At 33.3% G+C, this 18575-nt stretch overlaps 2 protein-coding genes across 3 annotated transcripts; one reads left to right on the forward strand and one right to left on the reverse strand.

Annotated features, from left to right (window-relative positions):
- The first annotated feature begins 8305 nt into the window (after positions 1 to 8305).
- LOC107892731 (uncharacterized protein At4g15970) lies at positions 8306 to 10871 on the forward strand. Its single transcript, XM_041100173.1, has 3 exons — positions 8306 to 10250; positions 10379 to 10392; positions 10481 to 10871. The coding sequence occupies exons 1-3, from the start codon at positions 9996 to 9998 to the stop codon at positions 10869 to 10871; spliced, it is 660 nt and encodes a 219-aa protein (XP_040956107.1). The 5' UTR covers positions 8306 to 9995.
- A 746-nt stretch (positions 10872 to 11617) lies between these two features.
- On the reverse strand, positions 11618 to 13359 carry LOC107892168 (30S ribosomal protein S21, chloroplastic). Of its 2 annotated transcripts, none has more exons than XM_016817174.2 (2): positions 12711 to 13359; positions 11618 to 11872 (listed from the first exon to the last, which is right to left on the reverse strand). In XM_016817174.2, the coding sequence occupies exons 1-2, from the start codon at positions 13133 to 13135 to the stop codon at positions 11764 to 11766; spliced, it is 534 nt and encodes a 177-aa protein (XP_016672663.2). In that variant the 5' UTR covers positions 13136 to 13359; the 3' UTR covers positions 11618 to 11763. The 2 variants fall into 2 exon arrangements, with proteins under 2 accessions (XP_016672663.2, XP_016672664.2); XM_016817175.2 differs by having other exon boundaries at positions 11618 to 12594; positions 12711 to 13318.
- Between the last annotated feature and the right edge of the window lie 5216 nt (positions 13360 to 18575).

The following is an 18575-nucleotide window of genomic DNA, read 5'->3' on the forward strand; positions in this document are numbered from 1 at the left end:
ACTTATCCAAGATTTAAGAAATCACACCCAATACGTTAGGGCATGATTCCTCTAAAATCCCAAACTCGAAATATTTCATTTATTATTTTTAGAAAAAAGAATCTTCATTTCGAGAAATCAATGCGTCACATCCAATACGTTAGGACACAACGTGTTGAATTCCCAATAATGAACTCTTATTTTTTATTAAAGAAGAATGCTCGAATGCTAGATTTAATGAAGAAAATCGGAACCCAATACGTTAGGGCTCAATTTTCTTGAAAACCCTAAATACAAGCATTATCCCATTTTGAAAAAGTTTGATTTTAAAGATCGAGTAAAAAATGTAATGTTATGCTACATTAAATATATATTGCAATAATAAATACTACGATAGCATAGAAATAATGCAAATATATGAACAAATAAATAAATAATAGCATGCAAAATACCAAATAAATGGGCAAGATAATAATAAAAAATATGTAATCCTAAATTAATAGACAAATGATTGAAATAAACAAAAAATGTATACATGTACCCATAAAAATATATAAATTTAAAATAATATCAAAATTAATTAAAAAAACATGTGTCTATAAATATACGAAAAATATTAGTTTTTTAAGGTATAAATACCTACAAAAGAAACATATTTATATATATAAATAATAATAATTTCAAAAAAAAATCAGAAATACTGATTTTAAGAAAAATATGGAAAAAGGACTAAATTGGGTCGTAAGTAAAAAAACAGGGGTAAATCCGCAAATAAATAAAGTCTGGAAGACCAAATTGAACGCGCGAATTACATAGAGGGGCTGGAAGGGCAATTTTCCCTTCTCCTCTAAAACGGCGCCGTTCCAAAAGGATTAAATTGGAATTTAAAATAAATTAAAGGTCAAATTTAAAAAATAAAAAAAAAACCTAATTGAAAATATGTGAAAAGGCGGAGGGGCTAAAGGCGCAATTAGCCCCTCCATATAAAACACGCGGACCCTAAAACTGGGTCGGGTCGGGTCGAATTCGGGTCGGATGCCTCAAAACGACGCCGTTTTGCGCGTCTAGAGGCCCTCCAAAACGGCACCGTTTTGGTACCGTATATAAGCCTCCCTTCCTAAAAAAAAAACCATTTCAAAACATTTTCAAGAAAAAAAAACAAAAAAAATCCTTTTAAAACTCTCTCAACCCTTCCGCCCTCCGGCCATCGGTCGGTCACCGGCCACTGCTAAAAAAAAATCCCCTTTTAACCTTCTTGACCCCCTGAGCCTAGATCCGGGCTCAAATCTCGCGAAAAAATTAACAAAAAGGCCCCTAAAAGTAGAGAAACCTTTCGGCTTCTGGTCGTCAATCCTCGGTGACGACTTCCTCGGCCTTCCGCTGCGGTTAGGGCTCGTAAACAGGTTTTTTCCTTTCTTTTTATATTTATATTATTTATATAAATAAAAAAATAAATAGAAATAACAGAAAAATAAAATAGAAATGCAAGTATCAACCTTTAATCGGGTATGCTCTCTGTTTGTGTTGTAAAAGTAGAGCCTTTTTATTGATTTCGAAAAAAAAATCCCCCCTATTACAGTGTGTTTATGGCTTTTTTATAGTAGTATGAAATAGATCTAAAAAGGAAAGAAATTTGTTCTTGATTTGATTTACAAATATTCTTGATTCCCTTTCCATTTTCGTGTTTTCTTGCTATGCAGGTGAATCCATGGAGATTCGGCCAAGATTTGGAGTTGCGGCGGCTGGAGCTTTACTCAAGAACCCTAGGGTTTCTTCATCTATTTCGGGCTGTGTTTGTAACTGGGCCACCAATTGAAATCGGGCCATGTAATTTGTCTTGTAATTGGGTTTATAAAAGATGGACTTTATTTTATTGTGGGCAGGGTAAAATTTTGGGTATTACAAAACCTTTAATTTATTACTCAATTAAAATTTTATTTTAATAGAAATTCTATCGCACACGTATGCGAAACCACAAATATAGAACACAAATGTGTATTTTAAAATAGCATAAATTAAATAATGAAATGTAAGCCTTGAAACTAAGTAATGATAATAACACAAAATATGCACAATATTAAAAATAAAAAAATTAGATTAAATTATGAGTAAAACGAAATACAAACACATAAATACATTAGATAAAGAATACTAAATGCACTACAATTATTTTCCAAAATTAGCTGAAAAAATAGGAATGTTATATGATAAATTAAAAAAGAATATTTGTTTTTGTTGGTCTAAACAAGATGAACAAATTATAAAAAATATAAAAACAGAAATAACTTATAATCCAAAAGTTTATTTACCTAAAAAAGGTGATAAACTAATTTTAGAAACAGATGCATCACAATACTATTGGGGATGTATTCTGAAAGCTAAAACAGCTAATAATAATGAAGAACTAATATGTGGTTATACTTCAGGAAAATTTAAACCAAATGAGGTTAATTATATTATTTATGAAAAAGAATTATTAGCCATTAAAAAAGGGATAAAAACTTTCCTTATTTATTTAGCACCTGAAAAGTTCATTATAAGAACTGATAATCAAGCAGTTAAACAGTTTTTAACTAACAATAGTTTAGAAACTGTTCCTAGAAGAATTAGGTGATATAATAATTTATGTACTTTTAATTTTGAAGTTTTTTATATTAAAAGTGATGAAAATCTACTTGCTGATTTTTTGAGCAGGCCTCATGGATAGAGGTAAACAGCCTCTAAAAGAAATAGTCGGTGAATGGACAACCGTTCACAAAAAGCCCAACAAAGGGAAAGCAGAATCAAACTCTAAAAAAGGATTTGTACCTGCACAAATACCATTTTATCCTAACCAAGGATATTATGTGTCCTATCCAATGGTAAACCAACCACTTGGATCAAATGTTTTAAATTATCCGATGGTAAACCAACCAATGGGAAATACTTTTTCATTGACCCCAAATACGGTGAGTCAATCACAATGGTCCCAAAATCCGAATTCAGTGTCACAAACAAGTTATGCTGAAATCATTAAGGGAGCTGAGAATTTGTTGAACCAACAACAAATTCAAGAATTAAAAGATCTTTCAAAAATTAAAGATTTTTATAATCCTGGTTTATCACCAGAAAATTATGATTTTATAAATGAGATATGGAAAACCCATATTTCAAATCAAAGAGCCAATTTCTGAAGAGCTCTTACCAAATTTTCATTATTCTTAGTTGAAAAAACAACTAAAGAAAATGAAGCTGAAAATTTATTATTAAAATCTATTTTATATAGAGAATGGGATGAATTCTAGTTAGAATTCATGGATATAAAGGAGATAAACAATCTTCTTGATATCATTCAATATTTTATTCATAAAGGGAAAAACAATTCTATTATGAATAAAGTATTTAGAATCTGTTTATATAACAAATCTAGTACCAATAGAAATATTTAACAAAATCAATGGAATTATCTGTAACCAGCAGACTCAATTCCAAAAATCTTTTTCTGAATATTTTCTACAATCTTATGTTTTTACAAATTTTATAAGTAAAGAATATCCAGCTATAAAATTTAGATTAGATCATGAACCATTTGATATAACAAGTATCGAATGGGATTTTGTTAGGGAAATAGTAGTACAAAATCTTTCTTTTCATCTTTTAAAAGATTTTCCAGCAGTTGTCAAATCTTTACTACAAACCATCATAAAAAATGATGACTTTTTCTATTATTTTTATATTCAAATAAGTACTCTTATTGGTATTTCTGAAAAAGAAAGATTTTTTCAGCCATATCAAATATGGGAAATTCGCAGAATGCTCGGAAGCCCCCGACTATCAACTGTAAATGAAGATAAAGAATACTTGGCAAAAACAATTGACAAGTGTCAAGAAAATTCAAGCTATTATCAAATCCAAGCCGGTGTTGATTTAATGGCTAAAGCTAAATATCTTCTTCAAGAAAGAAATTATCAATTCAGAACTGATGGAAGAAGAATATTAGCATATCATTTATATCTTATTGAAGAAAATGATAAAGGCATCAATCTGCTAAAAAAGATAGCAGACATGAACATAGAAGATTTTCCATCTAACATTTTGCAACAAATCAGAAGTACATGGGAAAATTGTCATCAAGATATATCTACTATTCATCATCTTGAGGGATGAATTATGATGGAAGCAACCATTAATGATAAATCACATCAAAATAGATTGATGATGCAAGCAAGATGGAAGCGACCATTAATGCTTGATAAAAACATCCAGGTGAAGACAAAAAGTCTTAATCGAGTCTTAATCATCATTAAAACAATGATGATGTAAGAGATGACAAAAGCAACTGTGACACAAGCAGTGACAACAGCGGTCATAAATGCAGGTATGACACATGGAAGCAACCATAGCCATGCAAAAAAACATGAAACGTGGAAGCAACCACATCTACAAAGAAGCCGAGTCTTTATCAGAAACACTGTTTGGGATTCAAAATACAATTGTATAGAATTTTTAGAATTCCTCTATAAATATGGAGGAAAGTTCAATTGTATAGACATCTTGTAAATTACCAAATACTTTACTTTTTAGTTTTCTCTCTTGTAAACTTTTCCTTTTGTTAATAAAGAGTCTATATTCCCTTCCGCTCATACTCTCAAATCCCTTGTACTCAACCCCCCCGTGATTGGTATCAGAGCTGCCGGTGTAACGAGTCTCTGGAGAAATAATATCGTAATATTCATTGTAAAAAAAAATTCTTCCATAATTGACTATTCCTAAAAATTGTGAAAGATGTTTTTTATCTTCTATTTTTTCAGGAAATTCTTTTATTTTTACAATAATATGATCTTGAAGTTGAAGACCATGTGCTGATAATTTTAGTCCTAAAAATTCAATTTCTGTTTTCTCAAGCTCTATCTTTTTAGGGCTTAAAATAATTCCATGTTTTAGGAATTCTTGAGAAATAGTATTTAGATGTTTTCTATGCTCTTCAAGTGTTTTTGAAAAGACTAAGATATCATCTATATATACCACACAAAATTTTTTATACTTATTAAAAATGGAATCCATCCATCTTTAAAAAACTTATGGGACATTACAAAGACCAAATGGCATTACCTTCCATTGATAATGACCATTAGGGACACTAAAGGCTGTCAAAGGTTTTGATTCATCAGTTAGCATGATTTGCCAAAATCCCGATTTACAATCAAATTTACTAAAATATTTAGCATGTTTAGCTTGATTAATTAATACTTCTTTTCTTGGAATAAAATATCCATCGAAAATAGTATTCTGATTTAATCTCTTATAATTAATGACCATCCTAGCTTTTCCTCTTTTAATTTCAGCATGGTTTCTTATCATAAAAACTGGACTGGAATGAGGACTATTAGTTTTTTCTATTAATCCTTTTTCTAGAAGTTCATTTATTTGAACATCAAATTCATCTATATCTTGTTTAGTATAGATTATAGGTTTAACCCTAATGATTTTATTAGGATTTATTAATTTTATTTCACAGTACCTAGGACTATTTTTCCATAATTTTAATTGTTCTTCACTAAAATTATTTTCAAGAATTTTAAACAACCAATGATTTGTTTCTAGTTGTTTAATTTGTTCTTTTTTTGTTGGTGTAAAGTTTTCATCACACACAAACTTATGGTTTTCTACAAGTGGTATTTCCACTGAGAAATTTTCTACAGATAGAATAATAAAATTTTTATCAATAGAAAAAGGTAAATGTTGATATATAAAATTATTTCCTAATAATATGTCTCCATGCATTTCAGGAAAACACAAAATCTTTGGTATTACAAACCTAACATTGTTTATGTAGATTGGTATATTTCTAGCTTTATATTGGATTATGGTTTCGTTACCATCTATTCCAATTGCTCTTATAGGATTATTCATAGGTTCCCATTTTCTATAGGAATAGCATTTTTTCTGCAACTATTGGTTGTAACTCCAGTATCTAATAAAGCATGTAGAGAATATTTTTTATAATCTCTAAATTGAAAATTACTTTCGATATATGTATAATATTTCTTTGGTTGAAAATTTGAAAGAGTGATAATATCCTTTTTCCCAATTTTCATTTGTTGAATAATAGGTTTTAGTTTTTTAGAATTTTCTAATAAAAATATATTTTCCTTAATATCAGTTTTTGATCTTAATTGATAATAATTTTTTAAATCTTGTTGTTCAAGATTTTTAATATTTCTCCTAGTCATTTTTCTTTTGTTAGAAAAGTTTTTGACAATATTTCCTAACTTAATACCTAATATGTAATTTTGTTTTTTTTAAAGGTTTTCTTTTAAAAAACTAGCTCTTAATATATCTTGAAAATTTATTGTCTGGTTTATTATAATTTTTCTTTTTGTGCCTATGGTGATACTTTAATAAATTTTTATTATTTAGTCTGCATGAGTTTTTAGATTTTAGTTTATCAATATTTAAATTGTCTATTTTACTGGTTAAAATACTGATTGTATTTTGGTCAAAATTTATCAGATAGTCATTTGTTTGAATATCTGACTCAACTTTCCTTTTTCCATATGGATCTGGGATATCTATATCTTCTTCTTCAGATGAAGTGGTTTCTTCATCAGAATTATAAGTTGAGACTTTTATGTCTTCATCCTGATCTGTTGAAGTTTTTTCTTCATCAGATTGTTTCTTATATAATTCTGTTTTTTCAGAATTACTTGAACTACTACTATCATCATATTTTAACATATAATGATAATTAAACATACTAAATAGATCTTTATGTTTTTCATAAAGTTCTTCAATATTCAACTCTTTCTAGTTGATCATTACTAGTAGTAAATTTTTCTTTCCAATGTTCTACAAGTGTTTTATAAGACTGGAAATCATATTTATTTTGTTTATCATCTTTTTTTACGTTTTTTTATGTTTTTTTATAATTTTTTAACATAGATGACGACTCATCAGATGAAGTGTTTTCTTCATCAGATAAAACAAAAATATGATCTTGACCATTACCGTAATATAAAGGACCTAAATTTACATCGGACTCTATATTATTATTATTTAAAACCTGATCTAGTTTATTATTAACACTAGTTAATATTTCTTTAGACTCATGGTTTAAGTCTAAATCTTTTATATTACCTAAGTTATTTATTTTTTCTTCTACAGAACTGACTTTACTAAATAACCTACCAAAATAAAAAGAAGTCATATCAACAAGACTATTAATACCCTTACTCAGAGATGAAATGTTATTTTCATTTCTAGAGTCTATATGCGTAATATGATCACAAGTTTTATCTTTAAACTGACACTCGATTTGCTCCATAATGTTTATTTCTGGTACCTAAGACCGGCCTGTTATCCTAACGTCTTCACACAACGCCTAACGTCCTCCCTGGACACAACGGCAACAAGAAGACAGATAAACAGATATAGGTTTTGAAACAAACAATATTAAAATTTAAAAAAAAAATAGATTAAATTAGAAGTAAAACGAAATTTAAACACACAAATACATTGATAAACAATACTAAATCCACTACAATTATTTTTAAACACAATAAAAATGAAACATAAGGCTTGAAACTAAAGGTATTCATGGGCCGGGCCCAGACAAAATTTTAGGCTCGGGCCCGGCCTGGCCCGAAATATGATCCTAAAAATTTGTCCAAGCCCGGCCCGAGAGAAAATTACTAAGCCCGAGCCCGGCCGACTGGGCCCATATTAAATATATATTTAATATATATAAAATATATATATTTGATTAAAAATAAAAAATATATATTTGATTAAAATTAAAAAAATATATTTAATATATAATTCGGGCCGGGCCTGGGCCAAAAAATTTTTACTCGAGCCCGACCCGTTTTCTAAACAGGCCTTATTTTTTTGCCCAAACCCAAATTTCGGGCCTATATTTTTACCCGAACCCTCTCATTTTTCGGGCTGGCCGTCGGGCCGGGCCGGTAGCCTAATCCATGATCACCTCTACTTGAAACTAAGTAATTATAATAACACATGAAATATGTACGATATTAAAATTAAAAAAATTAGATTAAATTACGAGTAAAACGGTTTTTTTTGTGATGAATAAGAAATTACAAGACACAACCTACATCAACAAACTTAAATCCCCGAACGAGGATATTTCAAAAATGCACAATCCTTGACTATCCAAGTGTGCCAACTTGGCCAACCTATCAGCTTTCTAGTTCTCTTCTCTAGGTATGTGACAAATATTCCAATGACAAATCTGAAACAATAACTGAAGAATCCTCCTAATCAAACCCAAGTTTGACCATTCTGTGAGACTTTCCTGGATGGCCGTAACCACCTCTAGATTGTTCGTCTGGATTAACACATTATCTAAACCTTAATCAATTAAGATATTCAAGCCATCCAATATGCCCCACAATTCAACCTCGAATATTAAGCAGCTACCCAAGAACCTATTAAACTAGTGATCCACTCCCCATTTTGGTTTCTCACAACTCTTGCTACTGCCGCAAAACTATCCTCAAGTCTAGCGGATCCGTCTGTGTTCAAATATATCCCACTCCCAAATGAATTAGAGCACAAGATCGGAGCCTGAAACGCACCCGCTGGCCTCTTATCAGACATCAAAAATTATTTGGCCGAACTATACGAGACCTTAATAGTATTATTATTGCTCCAAGTCACACCCTAAAAGATGAAAAGATTGCAGTTCTTCCAAATATGCCAGATGATAATCCCAAAAAGACACTTCCAATCAACCTCCCAAAACAAATGTCATAATGGTTCTGCAGATTTGAAATGAGCCATTCCTGTAGATTACACGCATAAAACCTACGAAGTCGATCAGTAGGGATTATAAGGTTCTAGATTTTCCTTGCTTCAGTGCAATCTCTTATGGCATACAACACATCTTTTGAAGTATGACCACAAACTCTACATGCCGAACTATGACTTAAGCCTCGACAGACTCCCTCTGTGTTGGTGAATAATCTTTGTTTAAGCACTAGCCAGATAAAAAATCTAACTCTTTGGGAGCCTTTAAACTTCCAAGGGATCTTACAGATATCTTCCTTCTGTTTCAAAGAACTTTCCCGAATTTTTCCATATGCACTTTTAACAAAGAAGGAACCCATCCTTATTCCTCCCCATACAATCATGTCAGCTCTTGCTGTTGAATGGGGTGGAGGTATCCCAATAATCTTTCAAATGACAGTCTCATACAACCAAAGCCGAAACAAATCAAGGTTCCAAATACCATTGTCAACCACCATGTCACTAAGCAAGTAGTCCAAATCAAAAATAGCAAGACCGGGAATTAGATTAACAAGTAAAAACGAAATTTAACAATGAAGCCAAGGTAAGCTACTATTTTCTATTACCAGTAAAGAATTTAAATAATAGTATAGGTTATTTTTTCTGCTTCCAAATTCATTTTTTTTTCAATTACCAATTTTTATTAGTCAATTATAACAAATATAAAACCTACCAAAATTAACAATTAAGCTTACTATTTTCTTTGAACAAAAAAGAAAGAAAGAAATCCCTGATTTCAAATGCCGGATTCGTACCTTTTTGCCAGCAATGAAAAATCTAGAACAATTTATTGAAAATATATGAAAATTTATTAATATTTTAATTGAAAGAATATGAAAATTAATAAGAAAAATGGAAAATTAATGTGCTAAATATTATTTTAATATCAATGTTATTGCAAACTTGTTTCAGTCATCAAGAGCAACATGAAAGGGTCGAGGAGAGTTTAAAAGCCGCCGCCATATTGTCTTATTGTTACGTTGATGATGTTCTTCTTCTTCGTTTGCTTGATTTTACATCAGTTTTCTTACAAATCAAACACCCAATCTCTTGTCCACTCACAACATGTAAGAAATATCTTCCCCCCTAAGCTTGTTTTTAATGTCAGATTATTATTATTATTATTATTATTATTATTATTATTATTATTATTATTATTATGTTTGTTGGTGTTTTAACTTCAGGATTTTGAAAGGAAAACTCTGCTGCAAGCATTAAGGAAAGCTTCAATGGCTGATAGAACAGTAATCCTGATGGTCGTTAACGGAGATTGGGCGAAACCGTCATCAATCCTGGACCTATTCCTCGAAAGCTTTCGAATTGGCGAAGGAACGAAACGCCTCTTAAACCATCTGCTTATCATTGCTGAAGATAGCCAAGCTTTTCAGTACTGCAATTCCAAGCATCCCCATTGTTTCCTACTCAAAAACTTCCCAAAGATACAATCAAGAACCCCAAGGAACCTCATGTTGAGTCCCAGCAGAGTAATTTTATTAACCCAAATTGTAGAATTGGGTTACCATGTTGCTTTCACCGTAAGTTTATAAGTTTTTCTGAAAATTGAGATCATTTTTGCTTTTGAGGCAAGTTTAATTCTGGTTTAAGATTGCAGAATGCAGATGTAATGTAGCTGAGGAATCCATTTAGTAAACTCGTACCTGATATCGAGTTGTCAATCGCTTGTGAGCTTTATCTGATGGATGCTGAAACTTAGGTTATCAGTGGAGATGGGAGGATTCTTTCATCTCAAAACCAACGAAAGAACTTACCAATTCATTAAAAACCTCAACTTAAAAAGGGTTTTGTACCCTGATTCTGAGCACCAATCCCTCTGCAAAGTTCCCGGGAATGATGGCTTCATCGACCTTATTGGAATGGAAGTTTCATATTTCAGTGAAGTGAATTTTGGTAGACCTTGTCTGCCATGTGATTTGAATCAGATATATACCATACAAGCAAACTGCTGTGAAGACATTGATAGCAAGATCCATGATCTGAAGCTTGCTCTTGATGACTGGAGAAAGTTCAAAGAACTGTCTGCAAATAATGCTAGCTCGAAATGGTCGCCTTTATCGTGGAGAGCTCCACAGAAATGTATTGCGTGATTTCAATTCTCAGACAGCCCCCAGGACAGGTTTTTTGCCCTCATGTAAGCTGTCCAGGTGAATCCAACAAAGATGTTTCCGATCTTATAGCTTTTTTACGGTAGACAAAACAGCATAGATTCAAACATTTTCCTATTCTAAACATGAAAAACCAAAAACCGATAAAGGTTGGTCAGTTGCCAATCATTGTATGGATTGCAACTTCACATAAATTGATAGTTGTCCTGAGACATTACCTCAGTTTTAAGATTGCTCCAATGTCTTTTACGTCATACATAATCACAAGGTTATAGCAAAGACATGCCAAATATAACTGGCTGAAATAAATCCGACAAACAATGCAAGAAACCATCGATTTCATAAGCACCTACCTAACAGAATTCAGTAAACATTAGGATTGAAACTATCCAAGAGATTCGTCAATAACGCTTTAAGCAATTTGATTTTCAAGAGTTCGAGAACTGACTTACAGATTAGTTTTATAGCTGCCATTGATTCAACAGATTTTACGAGTCTGTCCTGTTTAAATTCCAACCAACCTATTTATCTCAACATGAAGCAGCAAGCTCCAATATATTTCTTTCATCGTGTGATCCACAGCCAAAGTTGGAAAAGAAGACTCGGGCATACCTAAGAATAAGATTTCACACCTTCCTTTGCAACTCAATGAGGGAATGAGCAAAATGAAAAATGAAAACATAAACACAAATTTCAACATATAACTGATACTAACTGCCTTACTGAGGTCAGGAAAATCATGGTGATGTATAAACTGCCTTGAAAGCTATTAAGGAGTGAACATTTTTACTATACTCAAAACATTTACAGGGTGAGGGTTCAACCAAGAACCAAAGATAAAGATTAGTAACTAAAAAGGCATGGCTAAATGTAGTCAATAGGGAAAGTCTGCATCGGGCATGTCCCAGTTATCTTCGTCATCCTCGTCCTTCTTTGAAGATTCTTCTTGTTTGCTCAGTTGCGAGTATCTTGCTTGGGGACGCCTGCTCAGAGTGATGAAGAAGACAATAATAGAATATAGCAGAAAACAACATGGAGGATGCTCACCATTCACAAAATAAAATTTTGACCCTAAACTCAACAAGAACCTAAGAAGGGGAGGCTCTACCAAGTTCATCGGAAACTAATAAAAACTACAAATAAACAAGCTATATATCCATTGAGATTCAATGCTACACCTTTCTTAAACACTACTGTATGTGCTAAATTTTGATGCCTTCATTGTAAGATGATGAAGTTGTCTCCTAAAACCATATACCGGAGATAGATTGACTGAATTCGTATTTAACCATTGTATTGGTAAAATCAAACCAAAGAAAACTACAACAAGCTTCAATGGTTTTTTTTTTCCAATGCTAACATACTGAATGCACAATTTCTAGCTTTATTTCTCTTTGCATCATTTCTATTCTCCTACGTACTCTCCTTCATGCTTCACTAAGGGGATCAAATTTGCCTAAATTTCATATGAATTCTTCACCAAGCTTCAAAGTTTTTTTTTCTATGGCTAACATACAAATATCTAACCAAAACGGCTTGTGATCAGCATTTAAGTCATAATTAAACTGAATTCACAATTTCTAGCTCTATTTATCATTGCACCCATTGTTTTTCAAGCTTCACAAAAGAAACCAAATTTGCCTAAATTTCATATGAATTCTTCAGCCCTTCTCTTTTTTCCCCTCAAATCAAGAACCAATAAAACCTACAAAAACCAAAACTTTCAAAGCTAAAACAAAACCTAAATTAAACAAAAATTCAAAAGAAAAAAAAGAGGAAGCTACACGTAGGACACAGCAGCCGAAGTTCTTATCTTTTTACCTTCTACGATTACGCTTAGCAGCCTCGCGTGACTTACGTTTCTTCTCATCTTGCTTATTCTCATGGAACCTTCTTCTTTTACACTCTTGAATAACACCAGCTTTCATCACCTCCCTTCTGAACCTGTTAAGCAGCTTTTCTTCAGGTTCATTATCATCCACAATAACCTGAACGTTGTAAGCTGATTTGAAGAAAAGAGTATTCGAATATGCAAGGGAAGGGCATATAACTGATGACAATTCAGTTGATGATGAAGGAGATTGATCCTCTTGAGCTGACAACGAAAGGAGAGTGCTTTTGGGCTTTTGGGATGAGAGTGAAAGGTTGTTGAGAAGAGGCGCTTTGGGCGGCGGCGGCGGTGGTGGTGGAGGAATGGAAGGCAAAAAGGAGGAGAGGAACTTGGAAAGAGAGAGCCAAGTAGCCATTATTACGGATTGGTGGAGTGTTTGTGGATGGGAATTCTATTGGCTTTGCTTTGCTGGTTTTATCATACATCAACATAAGAAGATTAATTTGGGATCATTTTGGATAACTATGTCATCCAAATTGTTTTGGTTCAGCCATCTGGGTCTCAAATTATTAAAGCAGGAGGCTTGATATAGATGAGGTTTGCAAGTTACTTTACCATATTTCCATTTAACAAATATAGATACATTCTCCACTTTTCTCATGCGACTGTAATGTTGAAGCTACAAAATTACTTTACCTCGGTTGATACGAGGGATATGAATTCGAGTATGTTAAAGTGCGTTTATATTCTTATTTAAAAGTTGATGATGAGATATAAATAATTATAGGTATTGTATAAAAATAAATTACACTTATACAACAAGGGAGGAGTATAAGAGGAGTAAGTTGATCGGGATGAAAAGTCCGATGTTATGAAAAGAGAGGAGTATAGAGGGGAGCAAGGTGGTTGTTATGAATTCTGATTTACTGAGTTAGGACAGAGAGTCAAAGGTTATGAATAGTGGAAGGTTATGAATAGTGGAAGTCAAGAGAATGTAGAGACTAAGAACTCTTGACAACTCACGTGATGTTTGGTGACCAACAACTTTATGTTCATGATAAAAATTAGACCATATGTTCGAATGATTATCTCGAGAAAGTGAGTTTACAGGTGACCTCCTAACTTACTGGTGACAGATTTACCGTTTGACTACTTCTCTGGCTTGTCACGATGGAGTATAACAAAAACAATAATAATAATAATATATTTTAATAATTTTCAATTATTTTTATTATTAACATATTAAATATTTGATATAATATTTTTCAATAATCATTATTATTAAAAAATATTTGAGTTAATTCACAACGTATGATTGATCGAATTTGCTATATAAATACATTTGAAAAATTGTTAAGCGTATAATTATAAGGCTTGAAATCAGCTTAATCCTAAATTTCGATATTGATGACCGAAATGATATTTCAAAAAAATATTTATATATAGATAAGTACGTAGTGATATCACACGTGTATGGCTTGTTAAAAAGAGGGAAACATATGCGAAGTAAAATTTACAGATTGAGAATAAAACTAGAAAAAATACTTTAGAATAATGAATTGAAGCTGGAAAGCCGAGAGAGCGTAAGAGCAGGCTTTCTTTACCCTAATAATATAAAAATAATTAAGTATCTATCGGTGTTGCCTGACTCCACCGACAGTACTACCCCTCTTTTTCTCCAATTATGCCGCAGTCATTTTTTTTAAAAATTTTTTAGTGTCGTCATTGTGTTAAGCGATATCAATATATATTTTAAATAAAATATCAATATTTCTTTTTATATACCGGAATAAAATTATATATATTTTTAATGATGTTGTTGTCTGACAACACCAACGATATTTTTTAATATTTTCTTTATTGTTGTTTAAAAATACTAAAAAATAGTCAAATCCCTCTTCTTCTTTGGCTTTTCAACATTTTTTTTTCAATTTTTAAGGATTTTCTATTTAATATAAAAAGGAGGTTTGGTCCCCTTACCCCGGGCAAAATACCAATAAAAGCTCATTTTTTTAAAAATTACTGAAATGGGCCCGGTAAAAAATTAATTACCGAAAATACCCTATTCTCCTAAAACGCATCCACGTCAGCGCGTTGTCAGGTGACGAGGCAGGAAAACGCTTCCCCAAGGAAGCGCGTTTCTGTCCACGTGGACAAAGCTCTTCATTGAAGAAGCGTTTTTGCCCGCGCGTGAACAATAATAATGGCTACTTTTTTTACCGTTAGTGACCCCCCCAATGGTAAAAAAAGATTTCAAATTCCTTTCATTTTTTTCACATCTAAATCCTTTCTTTCAATTTCTCTCCAATATTCTCTCAAATTCCTCTTAAAAAAAGCTTTAATTTTTTTAAAAAAAGCTTAATTTTATTTTTTTGAATTTTTTTAAATCATAAAATTTGATCGTGTTAGCAATGGCCGGAGAATTAATTCATCTCGATAACAAGCACATATCCGTCAAACAAATGAAAATGGTAAGTGTTAAATTTAATTTTTAAATATTATTTAAGATTTTTTTATTTATGCAATTTTAAATAATTTTTATTTTATTATTTCTTATAAAAGTCTATAGATCGGATATTGCAATGTTATATCTGTAATATGCATGGTCCTCCATCACCGTTGGTAGAGAATTACTTGCGGGAAGCGGGTTTTTGGCACGTGGCAACGATAGGCCGGGGATGCAAGTTAGACTTGAAACTCATCAGTGCGTTGATTGAGAGGTGGAGACCCGAGACGCACACATTCCATCTTCCATGTGGAGAGTGTCCTGTCATTTTGGAAGACATAAATTTGCAATTAGGATTGTCGGTGGACGGGTACGCAGTCACCGGGTCTGTTCAATCTGGTGATTGGGGAGCGGTATGCTACAAGCTTTTGGGTGCTATTCCGGATAATATTAACGGAGGTCGGATCGAGATGGACTGGTTACGAGACACATTCCCGGAGCAGAATGATGATTCAACCAAACTAGAAAGAATCCGATATGCTCGGGCATACATTCTTCAGATAATTAGAGGTTATCTGATGCCGAACTTGTCACTGAACCTTGTACATTTAAGATGGCTGTTGAAACTTGTTAATTTTAGAGCAGTTGGTGAATTTAGTTGGGGGTCTGCCGTGTTGGCAACATTGTATCGGGAGATGTGCGGGGTGAAGCGACCGAATAAAGCGAAAATCGAAGGTTGCTTATCACTACTGCAGTCATGGGCACAATTTTGCTTTCCATTTTTACGTCCTCGAGTGGACCACCCATATACATTCCCATTCATAACGAGGTAAATTTTATATTAGATTTTACAATTATTACGTAGATTTAAAATATAACCGTATGCTAAAAATTTATTTAATTAGGTGGAACCATTCGGCAAGTTATACTCGATTACCCACCTTTCTTGAAGATATACGCTTCTATTAGACCAACGGTCGGAAGCACAAGTAAGTATTAAATAAAATAGATATTTTCATCATGAGATAGTCAATTGGTATTTATTATTTAGTATTATGTATTATGTATATAACTAATATTTTCATTATGTTCATATAGTTTCAATGGACACCATACGAGGATCCGACAATTCGGGCAGTAATTCCGGATGAGTACTTCCAAAATCCAAATGCTTGGCATGTGAAAGTCCCATTGGTCAACTTTGGGACCGTGGAGATGCACCAGTCAGACATAGTATTACGGCAATTTGGATTCCGACAACCGATTTCTGTGGCACCTGAGGTGCTGGATGATCATCACAAAATCGGCCTACGGCAATTGCATACGGATTGGCCGAGATTTTGGTCACGCTACATCCAAATGTGGGAAGATCAGTATGATTATATACCTACTCGGGAACCGATCATCATTCCACAGTTAGCGTGCGTGCCGGAATACATGTCATGGTTTAAGATTCATGGCAAGTCATATTTACTGTCAGTAGAGGAGAGGCAGCGACAATTGCGTGTCCAAAGGGAACGACGTGGCCCTTTAAATCCAAGAAGAAGGGACGACGACGCAGACCCATCAACAACGCCCACACAATCACTCGGCCCATCAACATGCCCATACAATCACCAGGCCCAGCAACAGCACTGACACAATCATCCGGCCCAGCACTTCAACCGGTGATACCCACAGTACAGCCTTTTCAGATGATGCCAGGTGCGTATCTAGCCCTTTTATATATCCTAACCCTTATATGTTTCCTTTTCTAGTCCTATAGCAAGTTGGAATCAATGGCCCGATTCATCTCCATTTTTTATTACACCGAGTGGACCGCCGATGTATAGGCCACCGTCGCATGAGGGATCGCAAGAGGGGCCATCGGCGAGCTCTTTTTTTTACCAATCCCCATCACCGTATGAGTTTCAAACAGCTTTGCCGTTGGTGATGTAAACACCTCCACATGGCTCATCGTTCCAACACCAACAACCAGATCCCCTACCGGAGGAACCAAAATCCCCGCCGGAGCAACCACAACCCCCACCAGAAGCTGGACAAAGGAGGAATCCAGATCGTAACCGTCGACGACCGCCATGTGGCACTGAATTCGGCGGGCACGGAGATTTATATTATTTGATTTATTTTGAATATTTTGATATTATTTGATGTAATAAAATAGAAATTCTTCTATATTATTTCATGTAATAAAAGAGAAATTTACTTTTACATTTTTAATATAATAGAAATTCTTTTAAATAAGGTAATATTCTGAATATTGCTATATTATTTCATTTAATAAAATGAAAATTTGTTTTGAATAAAGTAATTGTAATTTACTTTAATATTTTTAATAAAATAGATTTTGTTTTAAATAAGTCAATATTCTGGATATTTCTATATTATTTGATTTAAAAAATATAAATAATACAAAGTTTTTTACAATAATGTTCAACTATTGTGATTTGGGCATGATCGGCTTGTTTGGCTTGGGTTCCTACACCATCTGTACAACTTCTGTTGACTCGCTATTTCTCGGATACCATATTGTTACGTATTCTATTCGAGCAAGGTTGACCCTTTGGTTTGCGACGCAATTTTCTATCCTGTAACAGCTTAAAGGGAGCAAGCGATATAGACGGCCACTTACGTTCATCTGGGACCGATGGGAATACGTGTCTCCAGATGCTGTATATGTTTTCTAATTTATACATTTCATCTGCATAGCTCATCGGATCCAGACGGAGATTCTGACAAGCTGTAATTACATGAGCGTATGGATAACGAAGTGCGTCAAACATCCCATAGTCGTAAGTCCTATTTCGCAAGTGTACATGATATTGCCAGCCAATAACACCTTGGTGCGATCTATCAAACTCTGTCATGTCAAACCATAAGTTGTCTCGATCATGACACACTGTGTGCATGGTGTTCGCTTGCGCCTTGACCTTGTTAATTTCTTGCACTACCTTACTGCACCATACATGGCTTCCCTGCATTTGGCCTGCATAACTCGCTGTTAGCTTTAGAAATAGCGTCGCTAAATGAAAATATATCTCTCGTACAACCGATGTTATCGATAGACGGCGCATTCCTTTTAGAACAAAATTTATGCATTCAGCCAGGTTTGAGGTCATATGACCATATCGTAGGCTGCCATCGTATGCTTGTGCCCACTGTTCGAAAGGTATGTTACAAATGTAATTCGTGCCTTCACCGTTAATTGATCGCAAAACTGCCAACATCTCATGAAAATGGCCTTAATTTATTTCATACCCTATCAATATAAGTTCATAGCGAGTATTACAAACCACGCTTTCATTTAGAATAAATTCAAAATGACATTCGCAAGTCCTATTAATAGAGACTAAATACCCATGTTGGTGACTTGTCATCATTCACTATTAGATCGATATTGCCTATAGTA

This window comes from Gossypium hirsutum, chromosome D09 (assembly GCF_007990345.1).
Source record: "Gossypium hirsutum isolate 1008001.06 chromosome D09, Gossypium_hirsutum_v2.1, whole genome shotgun sequence".
NCBI lineage: Eukaryota > Viridiplantae > Streptophyta > Magnoliopsida > Malvales > Malvaceae > Gossypium > Gossypium hirsutum.

What these genes read in the sequence shown, in the direction of transcription:
- LOC107892168 (XM_016817174.2), bottom strand. Translation starts at nt 13,135, where the DNA reads ATGGCTACTTGGCTCTCTCTTTCCAAGTTCCTCTCCTCCTTTTTGCCT. An exon ending in GCTAAGCGTAATCGTAGAAG is followed by an intron (nt 11,873 to 12,710) that starts GTAAAAAGATAA and finishes CACTCTGAGCAG; the next exon opens with GCGTCCCCAAGCAAGATACT.
- LOC107892731 (XM_041100173.1), top strand. Translation starts at nt 9,996, where the DNA reads ATGGCTGATAGAACAGTAATCCTGATGGTCGTTAACGGAGATTGGGCG.